This window comes from Corvus cornix, chromosome Z, assembly GCF_000738735.6.
Source record: "Corvus cornix cornix isolate S_Up_H32 chromosome Z, ASM73873v5, whole genome shotgun sequence".
NCBI lineage: Eukaryota > Metazoa > Chordata > Aves > Passeriformes > Corvidae > Corvus > Corvus cornix.
This window is the reverse complement of record NC_046357.1, coordinates 75,187,195-75,198,085: the sequence shown is the minus strand read 5'-3', so window position 1 is coordinate 75,198,085 and position 10,891 is coordinate 75,187,195. Positions and strand designations below refer to the sequence as shown.

The 10,891-nt window shown below is 45.1% G+C and overlaps 1 protein-coding gene and 1 long non-coding RNA gene across 7 annotated transcripts in view; one reads left to right on the top strand and one right to left on the bottom strand.

Moving 5' to 3' along the window:
- Positions 1-1,196: 1,196 nt before the first annotated feature.
- On the bottom strand, positions 1,197-9,268 carry LOC104695830. Its single transcript, XR_752917.4, has 2 exons — positions 8,641-9,268; positions 1,197-6,823 (listed from the first exon to the last, which is right to left on the bottom strand). It is a non-coding gene; the product is annotated as an uncharacterized LOC104695830 (long non-coding RNA).
- RASGRF2 (Ras protein specific guanine nucleotide releasing factor 2) overlaps positions 8,092-10,891 on the top strand; it is a 114,908-nt gene continuing 112,108 nt past the window's right edge. For 3 of the 6 annotated variants that reach the window (XM_039566475.1, XM_039566474.1, XM_039566473.1), the window contains exon 1: positions 8,092-8,471. In XM_039566475.1, the coding sequence (XP_039422409.1) occupies positions 8,187-8,471 (285 nt within the window). In that variant the 5' untranslated portion in view covers positions 8,092-8,186. The remainder of the gene's footprint in view (positions 8,472-10,891) is intronic. The other 3 variants (XM_039566478.1, XM_039566477.1, XM_039566476.1) reach the window with 1 other exon arrangement.

Sequence of the window (10,891 nt, the reverse complement as noted above, 5' to 3'; positions counted from 1 at the left end):
TGTTCCTGTGCTCACCAGACACCAGGTAACCAAACGGAGATAAATGACCAGTCACTTACTCCAGTGGAAATGTCATAAGTCAGAGCAGGATTTGTCCTAATTACTGTCTTTTGCTGAATGTGAACCGGTGACTTGAGGGCACAAAGCTCTGTATCCCATGACTAACTCCACGTGCCATTCACTTACCTCACTCAGAATATTCTGAAAGCTTTCCTGAAAAGAGATTGGAAACCCTTTATGTGGTTACTGGGGGGATTGTGAGGAATAACCTTGGAGTCGCCCTCCCATCCTGCACATACCCCAGACTCCGTCTGCTGCTCCGGATGCCCCCTGAGACACTCATAACAAACCTCTGACCAAAACCATTTCACCACCTTTGCGTCTGCCCAGAACGCCCCTCCTTCCCCTTCCCTGCATCACACTGGCTGTCAGCCTGCATTACAGGGCAGGAACACAGAAACACAAAAGGACGAACCCTCCGGAAGGGAAACCGTCCCTGCTGTGGGATTGACAGGCTTAATCATTCACAGTAATTGCATCAGTAAGTGATAAGCACTGCAGTGTCCAAAAATGCCCCTTAACTCCAAAGGAACATGTAAAAGGGAAATGGATAGATGAGCAATTAATGAGGATAACTATAATCTGTATTAAGGAAATGTATAAAAGACACAGATGTAAGAGGTTGTCTATCAGAGGTTGCTGAGGATGATATCTTGGGATACAAGCTAAACTTCGCCAGAGTGAGAGCACTTTAAATACCATGGAGAACTACCCAGGATGTATTCTCCATCGGAATGGGGACAGTTGCTGAAAAATACAATTTCCCTCATCCATTTCTTCCCCAGAGTAGTGGAGAACTTTTTTTAGAGGTTTCTGCACATCCTTGCTTTCCCTGTACTGTGGGCTCCTGTGCCTATAGGATGTGTTACTTCCAGATATTTTTTACTCTTTTTGAGGAATACTCTAAGGCATTATCTAATTAGCCTTTCTTAATATCTGACAGAACTACTATTCAATAGCTGTATCTGATCTGTGTATCTACACGTCAGAAATTCAGAATTATTTCCACAGCGCCATTGAACACCACAGCAAGAAATAGAAACAGTACAGATCATCAAGAGAAGCATTTTCATGTTGCCTTTTTCTTCGATGAAAAAAAGCACGCCTCAAACAAGCAATAATATCACTCAAAATCCTTGAATATTGACAACCTAACTTTATTATTGATACAATTAAATAGGATGACAAATTAGAATAAATACACTTTTCAGCTCCCCTTGCAACCACCAGTGTTTAACAAAATGGTTGTGTTAACATTTGAAACAATACAACTGACCCAAGAAAAAAAACCAAACATAATAATAAAGGAGTGAACGCAAATTTCATTTTTTACATGGTAAAATTGTTTAAATTTTACATTCTTACATGCATTCAAGAGGAACTTACTTGTGAAATGAAGTCTTATTTCTGCATTAAAAGGACCAAGTGTACTTTGATATGGATTCAGGCCTTTGCACATTTTAGCATGTAACAGTAGTGCCTTTGTGACAAGGCACTATGAATGTTTATTTTTGTATTCTATTTAAAAAATATATCTGTGTCAATTTGAAGTGCAATTAATATCCTTATCCCCTGGGAAGCATTCTACTATTAATGATGAAGTTACAAATTTTACGTAAGTTGTTGATATAATTGCATATGGATATTGCTGATTTTAATTTTTTGAAATCATGTTTCTCTAAGCTATTTTTTCACTTTTTTCCCTCTTCTTTTTTTCCCCCCACAGAAAATCACAACCCACACCTCCCAGGCAGCTACAAAGCTTTTCAGCTGAGAATGTGAACAACATAAATGTGGACCAGGAAGAATGTGCATTATCAACAGCGGGTCAGCAATTACAGACGCCCTGCTATGCACTTCCCACCTGCCCAGAAATCCCCCACATAAACAGGGACTGATGTTAAGCTAAATCTCCTTGCTCTTGTTTAACAAGGTGTTGTTTGCTGTATCTTTGCTTGCATGAGAGGGGTGATAACATTGGCTCCGATCACTGTTGTCAGGGCTGCTCTGCCTACAGCCTTTTAAGATTATTTTTTTCTGCTGTTACACACATTTTCTCCAGGCGTTTGTACAGTCCCAGCTGCATCTGAACAGATTCATTTAAATGGCTTTCAGTATATTGCATCTGTATCAAAAATAAATGCAATGTTCCCCTATGAAGGCATTGTCTCAGAATTTTCACACCATCCTGAGGGGATGTGGGTGCCCTGCAATGTTTGTTTTCTGCTAAGAGAACAGTGGATCCCATTTGCCGTAAACCCCATTTTTATGGTCTGTGGGTCTGCCTGCCCTCAAAGTCGGGTGCAGAGAGAAACTGCTCAGCTGCATAATACATTAAATGTCTCTTTCAAGGTTTCTATGGGGAATGCAACTTGCAGATTATCAAACCTGTTTCTATTGAATTATGCACTCCTGTGGCAGATTATTTGCAGGCTTCATGCCAGATGGAGAGAATTCTCTGTATCAGCATCACGCCTTGTAAACATCACCGTTTCTTCCCAGGGTTACTTACTTATTCCAGATGGCACCCGCTGTGCTCTCTGTATCTTTCTTCCAATCTGTGGGGCTTACTTTTTCCCAAGAAATGAGAGTGCTTTAATATTTTACACATTTTTCCTATTTCTATGCCAATATATGAGAGCATCTTGACAGAATAAGCAAAGAGTGATTTGCATTTATACTTGGTTCACATGGAATAAGAAAAAAGAGGAAATTTTATCCCACTGTGTCTTTTTAATTCTAAACTCATTTTCCCAGTTACCCAGGGCTTTCTGAAACTGAGAGCAATCATAGCCCAGTGTCTGCTGATCCTCTTGCTTTCAGGAGCTCAGCCATCACACTGCCTCTCCCGACTCACATTCAGAGAACATTATGAAATCTGTGTTAGGACACGCCAATGCCTTTGGAACACTGAGAGCACTAATTTGAGATATCTCCCAAGAACATTGAGACAGTTTCATGCTCTGGCAATTTGTGAGCTGTAGGACAATACCCTTCTTAAGGACACCACACTAATAACAGGGTCTGTGAAATTCTCATTAGAGCTCCCAGACCAATCTCTACTAACTTTAAAAGTTAGGGCTCACCTCTGACAGTCATCTTTCCAACAAGTGTGTGTCTCAATATGAAAATTGTAGTCATATCAAGAAAGTTTTACAGCACTGTTGTCACTATAGTTTGCATTTAGTGCTTAGTGCATTTTAGTTCTTTAGTGCATTTAATGCTTGTTGCATCTGTATTAAATAAAATAGTCCTGGAGCTTTTAATTCACATGTCTGGTCAAAAAACTGAATCCTGACTCTCCCATCTTAATCCCAGCTGGCAAACCTTTGCTGAAAAGGAACCAGCTGAAAACAGGCTTAAGGAGAAAAGCTGCTGTCTTTTCTTCCCCATGTGATTTCAGTGCTGATTTGGACTATCAGGGTTTCCACATTTCAAATGCCACTTTCTTTCCCAGCATCCCCCTCGATCTAATCCTTTCACTTGATGTGCTGTGTTGGACTGACCCTACATGACCCTCCTCTTTCTCTCCCATTCACTGCCCTCCTCAATTTGCCCATGTGTTGGCCCCTTCTCTTGCTGTGCCAGAGTCCTGCTCTCACCCCCATCATCTCAGTGGGTGTTTTCCAGCTCTTTTCAACCTGCTGGTCCAGCCGTACCAAGCAGCCAGGACTCTCATGCCATCGCTTCTGACTTCGTTTTCTCCACAATTCCCTGCCCACCTTGCCCCAGTTCCTCCCCGCTCTGCCCTGGTTCTGTCTCCTCCAACCCCCAGCCACTCCCAGCCTTTGCTCACACTGTTTCCCTCTGCTCTTTACTCATCATTTTTTCATTACCATCACTCTGCCAGCCAGGTTCAATTCTCCCTCAGCCCACTCGTGTTTGCCTCCTGCCTCACTAGTGGTATTTCTCCAGTTTAATTGAGTCCCTTGGTTCCAGCTTTTCTGTCTTTTTTTTCCCTTCTGCTTTTGATTTTCTCCAGCCTGACTGTGAGACACCTTCTGCCACACATTTCTTTTCCTCATTTTTTCTCAACAGTGCTTTTTATTTTCTCATGCTGTCCTTGACCACATGCAAGGACTCACCAATGACCTCTGCAGACACACCAAACTGTTTCTCTCAAAAGTTCCTCTATAACCTTATTTTGCTATTCTTCTCCCAAAATAGCAGTAGCAAATATGCCAGCTGTGTCCTGGGGATGCTGCCTGTCACAAAGGGCAGCACATAGTCCCTGTACTTCTTTCTTGGCTCTAGGGATCTGATCTTCTGCTTAGACTAAGTAGCTCCTGGCTTGGATGTTTGCAACATTTTGCACTAAGAGGTTAAGACATGATTATAAAAAATGATGATGATGATGATGACGACGATGATGATGATATCCTCATCTGCATAACGGTAATGATTTGCATTTGACTGCCTTCTGCTGGAACTCCCACTGAGTATTGGCCAGAGATTCCTGAAGGAGGGATCTCATGGACACCTGTTACCACCTCTCTCACACCACTGAGGAGTGTGTGCAGCCACAAGTAAATCCATGAGGAATGAATTACCATTGTGGTATATACGACTTAAAATTGATTTAACAAGACAGTTACCCCCAAAAATGTCTCCATAAAACAGGAACAGTAAATCTCAAATGATGTCATCAGCTGTATTAACCCCCAAGTTGTTTGCAAGATCTTCAAGACTTACTATGGCAGTGATGTATAGTATGTATTTCAAAATCTTCCTGCTTTCTCAGATAACTAAATCTTAGCTGCATATTACAAATACTTTTCAAGTAGCCACATTATACTCTGTGCCCCAAAGAGTAAACAATTAGATCAGCAAAAGCATGTGAGTAAAATTACTGAGAAGGTACTGGTTCAGTTCTGCTTCTCAGTCAGTCTGTGAGGGGAGACATACAGGTACATTCTTAGTGAAACCAGTTTTTTTTCCTGTAAGTTATTGTAGCAGTTCTTCAACAGCTGTACTAAATTGTTTTGTATTTGATACATTATCGTGATGTGAAAATGCAAATAATGATTTAGTGACAAATGAACATATAAAAACATAGAGCACATATATACAAACCCAGACATAAAAACAGTAGCGTAACAACTTTTCTTCCATTGCTTTAATCAACTTTTATTACCATTCCATTAACAGTATTTTTTCCAAAGTGTTTTTTCAGAATAGAGGCCCAAAATTTACAAGATGTTTAAACTAGATTTTCCTGTCACCCAGAGGATTGACAACTCACTCCCTCGTCCCCCAAACTCCCAGGGTCACTTCTGGGTATTGGATTCAGAAATTCCACTGTTGTGGAATACAACACTACATATTTCCCTCTTTATGACATCTTTGAACACCTTGCACTGGACTAGTTCCCAAAGGAAATTTCAGGTTAAATGTAGGTTAATTGGGTCAAAGTATCTCTGCTAATACAGAACCACAACTTTCCACTGTAGTTCTACAGCAAGGTCCTCGGGGCCTATCATGGCAACACTTGGGAAGGTATTTTTATAAATGAATCCTCTGGAATTAAAATACAATAAAATGAAGATTCGGATAGAAAATAAAGTAAAACAGTGTGCTTATCTGTATGTTCTTTTCCTCGGAGCCCTATGGAATAAATTACATCCACAGATTCCTTTACATCTGTTTGCACATATAACTTGATCGTGTTCATACATATGAATTTGGCCTAGAATTCCTTTTTTAAAAAGCACAAACAACCCCTTCTTTACTGCTGATAATGAGGAATTTTAAAAAATATTCCCATATAGATACGTAGATACATTTAGATGTATTAGATAGTATATACATTCATATGTACATCGTAGACATTTAAAGCAAGAAAAAATAGGTGGTCCTTGTATAAGAATGATCAAGTAATAAAGATAATATCATTGAGAGAACTAAATCATACTTGACCAATAAAGGACAAACTGATGGTTACACAAACAGCATTTCCTGTAGTGAACAAGAATATTAGACTCCTTATAGTTCCTATAGATTGCTGTGCAATGACGTATTCAACATTTTCAGCTTAGGAAAAATGCCTGCATGTCTAGGAGAAAATGATGTAGTCAAAGAAAACCCTCTCTTTCTTTTTTTTTATAGATAAAATTTAACTCCCGTCATGTATTTTTTTCTGTGTGTCTCGGGTGACCTGGTGGAATAGATGATGTGTGATCATTTGTGATTTATACAAAAGCTGTATTAAAAGTACAAATTATGTATGCTGGGACAAAAGCCTGCAACTTTATCTTGGCAAAGATGGGTTCTTGCTATAGGATTTCATTGTGATGTACGACGTGCTTGTTTTGGAAAGCTCCAGCTATTCACTGAGTGTCAAATGTCTGAACGCTCTTCTGAGTGGCAGTTTGCTTCTCTCCTTGGTTTGGCTGCCTTGCCACTTGCTTCCATCAAGGGACACGATATTCCATGGAATTTCACACACGGAATTGATTCACTGACTCAGCGCTGGCTGAGGGGAACCCAGGCAAGGAGGCATCAACAGAGGCAGGTGGGGCCCCAGTGCCCGGGATGGATGAACACGAGTCCTTTCACACATTCCAGCCACCCAGGTGGTGTCCAAGCCCTGTCCAAAGCCTGGACTTCCCTGGGCATGATGCGCTAAGATCAAATTTCACTATGTGAAGACACAAGGCAAGCTAAGCCAGTTCCAGAAGGATTTATGCATCTGTTTGTTTTTTCTAATAAAAAATTGTCTGTTGACAAGAGGAGAGCCTTGCAACTCTGCATGGTTCCGTAGTTCCTGCAAGTAGTACACAAAACCACAGCTATTGTCACAGATCACACAGGAAATATTTTCTAACTCATTCTGTGCATTATACAGCAATAACGAGTATTATAACTTCCACATTTTTATTCTTTTTTCTCTTTTACTCATCAGATGCAGTAAAACAAAAGAGAATGAAAGCTACATATGCAAAATATGTTTTCAAATGCAAGAATTCCAAGACTTTTCCTGAAAAGAACCTTAAGAGGAAGTTTAAGTTGCTAAATTACAGGTGCAGTGTGCTCTAGTTGGTAAAAATTTCCATATTGCTATGTTTTATGTGAAACCATTCTTGATGCCAGCTCCCTCGCCGAAGTTTATTTGCTATAATTAAGGTGTGCAGGTATCACTGTGCCGAGTGCAGGAACCAGACCGCACCTGCTGCCATCCTTACTAGCCCGGTGTGAAAACACACCCGCCAAACTGCCGGGAAATTTTCTTTTCGGCATGTGCGAGCTGCCCTCTCCGGTGGCGGTCCCCGCCCGCGGTGCCTCGTGCTGCAGCCGCCAGTTGGGATCTATAAATGGTCCCATTTGCGGCAGGCGAGCCCCGGCACACGGCAGAGCCCCTCCACAGCCCGTGCCGGGGTGGTCTCTGCGCACAGCGCGGTGCCCAAGGACATGCGGGGTTGAGGTTCCCCGGGGTGAGACCTGAGACGCTCCCCCGCGCCTTTATCAGCGTGAATATCGGGTTAAAAGGGACGAGTTTCTGGTATTTCGCTTGGGCTTCTCTGCTGCCTTTTGCTTTAGTTCTTTCGCCACAGCTCCAGAGTGAAGTTACCGGCTCCGGCGGCCGCGCTCGCCCGGCCCTCTCGCTTTCCAAGATTTTCGCTCGAAGAATGGAAAAGCCGGAAACTATCGAGAAACCACGGGGTAGACCCAAATCACCCCGCGGTTCCCGGTCCGGCCCGGCCCGGCCCGGCCGAGCGCTGCGCTGCCCGCGGGATTCCCCGCCCGACCCCGCTCCGCGCCCGCTCCCCGCCTCCATCCGCCCCCGGAGGGATGGAGGGATGGAGGAGCGGAGGGATGCGGAGATGGGGGGAAGGGTGGAGGGGGGGCAGGGACCCGGGCGCTGCGGCGGCGGCGACTTTGCTCTTTAAATCGCTCTCCAAAGCGGATTTACGGCTGATCCCCCACGTCAGCGCCCGGGGGGCCGCTCGCCGCCGCCGCCGCCGGTGCCTGGGGCGGTGGGAGGCGGCGCGGGGCGGGGCGGGGCGGGGGCCGGGGGACACTCGGGCGGGGCGCGGGGCCGGGGCCGCCCCGTCGGTGCGTGCCGGAGCCCATGAATTGCTCCGTGAGCGCCCGGCGAGGCTGCGCCGCGGCCGCGGGCTCCGGGCACGATGCAGAAGAGCGTGCGGTACAACGAGGGGCACGCCCTGTACCTGGCGCTGCTGGCCCGCAAGGAGGGCACCAAGCGCGGCTATCTCAGTAAGAAGACGGCGGAGACCAACCGCTGGCACGAGAAGTGGTTCGCCCTCTACCAAAACGTCCTCTTCTACTTCGAGGGCGAGCAGAGCGCCCGCCCCGCCGGCATGTACATGCTGGAGGGCTGCAACTGCGAGCGGGTGCCCGCTCCCAAGGGATGCGCCGCGGGCAGCGCCAAGGATGCCGCGCTGGACAAGCAGGTACCGCCCCGGCGGCCGCCCCGCGCCCTGGGGGTGGAGGGGAGGCGGGGAGGGACAGCCAGGCGCTCGGGCCGCCCCCTCGCATCCCCCGGCGGTGCCGCCCCCGGGTCCGGCCCCGCCAGGAGTTCCTGTGGCTCCCGGGGCGCGGGCAGGAGCAGTAGCTACTCACAAAGTGGCGAAGCTGGTGGTTTTGGTGTCCTCACTGATGACTCTTCGTTCCTCCCTGACTCTTCTCTTTTCCCCCGCAGTGACAGCACGCCGAATTTCAGTGAGGTGCCCGGAGAGTAGCATCTCACAAACCAGGTGTTTACTCATCTTGATGCCAACACTTCTGCCGTACACATTTCTCAGCAAACTCAGCTTATAGAGGGTGTGAGGGGCCAAAGTCCCAAAGCAGCACAGGAGACACTAAGCCCTTTTCTGTGGAGCTGCCGCCTCTCCCAGCGATGCTCTGGGGGCAGAACAGTCTTTCAGTTCCCCCTTGGGGACGCGTGTGACAGCCGAGCAGGCGGCCGGGCGGCCGGGGTGAGCCCGTACCCTGATTTGCAGCCTGCGACATCCCACGGGAGTGGGAAGGTTCTTTGCCAGGCAGGTGTTGTGAGGCCGATCGTGCTTGAGATAGGAATGGTGGTACAGCACCCGATCCAGGTCTTGCCCGGCTATCATGGGGCGAGGACCGCTGAAGGCTTTGGTGGGATTCCTTCCCCGGAGGGGTGACCATTCATAGCTCGTGAATTGCCAAATTCCTGCTCACTCCCCCCTGCCCCTCGGCGGCCCCAGCTGATCCTCCCCAAAGCTGATCTGTTTGACATGTATGTGTCAAACCAGCGAGTGGTTAAATACTCTCGTGTATTACATAACCGGGAAGAAAAGGACGCTGTAGTTGTTCGGCGTAGGTAGAGATCGGGTATCTTAACCACACACCTCCTGTTGCCTCATCTGAATTCTTGATCTTACTTACTGCCTGTTTGAGATGTGTTTGAATCTGGTCCTGGTGTGCCCCTGGTGCCTTTCTCCCTGAATGGGAGAAGCCAAGCAGGTGTCTGACTGGTTTGGGGAAGTTTGGGTGACTGTAGTGAGTGTGGTTTCAAGCTGGCTCCAGGTGTTTCCTCATGGTTGTGAGAAAGTGACACAGACCAAAGCCATGCTCTGAAACCCAGCACATCTCTGAGCTTTTCTGGAGTGGTAACTTTGCAAGGAGAGCTCAGAACCTTATATTTGTGCTTTTTTTCCCACCTAGAAATAATCCTGGTGTGCTTAGGCAGCCTCTGAATGTTACATGGTTAAGTGAGTGAACTCTGGGGAGCTGGGATGGTTGTAGTTATGTAGTTATGTCATATTCACCCTTCAATTCTTGCTTATTGCTTTGAGGCATGTTTTTATAGCATTATAAATGGAGTCCTGGAGGATACCCAGATGAAATTAAACATGGATGTTGCCCTGCCTGCTTTGCACTGGCTTACTACACTTATCAGTGATGTTGTTAAACTGCAGCTTGACTAAGAGAACTGCATGAAAACAAATATTTTCCATATCTATTTTCTGGGAGCCTTACCTTGTGCTTTTATAGTGATGAATGAGTTGTTCATAATAACATCTAGTAATAATTACAGGGCAGGAAGCTGAGCTTTTATTGCTTCAAACATCAGCTATGTTGGTGTGTTCAAGAATAGCAGACTGCTATTAAAGAGGCAGAAGAATGCTTAATTTTTTTTTCATGGGATGCTAGTTTGAATTTTCAAGGCAGATCATCAAGAAGTATCTTTTTCTGTTCACCTTTTGATTGATCCAGAGCTTTATTCAAAGCTTTTGAGTGTTAGTAGCTTTTAGAGATGTTTACTCCTTGAAATGCACCCTTGTTGTATATACATATAGATATAAATCTTTGCTAAGGTGTGCAGGAAATTCCCTCAGTGACTAGAACTAATCCATCACAAGATAAAAAGAGAAAGATTTGAAAATTAAGCAGTCTTCTTCACTTAGAAAATGTGTACATATTCTTAAAGGTGTAAAGTAATAAACCATGAATCTTCAGTTTATTAACAGAGGCAGGCAAATGTACTTTAATCAGATGATAATGAAAAGTCAGTATTGCACATGCTAACTCCTGGCAGTGTAAAAAAACTGCACAGATTTAATCTGCTTTGATTTTACCACACAAATGTATCAATGGAATGAAAGGAAAAAGAGAAGCTCTGTGGCAGTTTTTGAAGAATCCGATCTCTTTTCTCCAAAGGAAGGAGACCAGAAAAAAGTTATCTCCTTTAGTCCAGGTTTTATTTACCTGAGTAACTTGGACATTAGAGTGATATATGCTATAGAATTACACAAATGAGGGAGAGAAAGAAGAATTAATCACGTGAGGGAGCTTCATCAGCATACTTTGAGTGGATATTTGAAAAAGCAGTGCATTTTCTCCA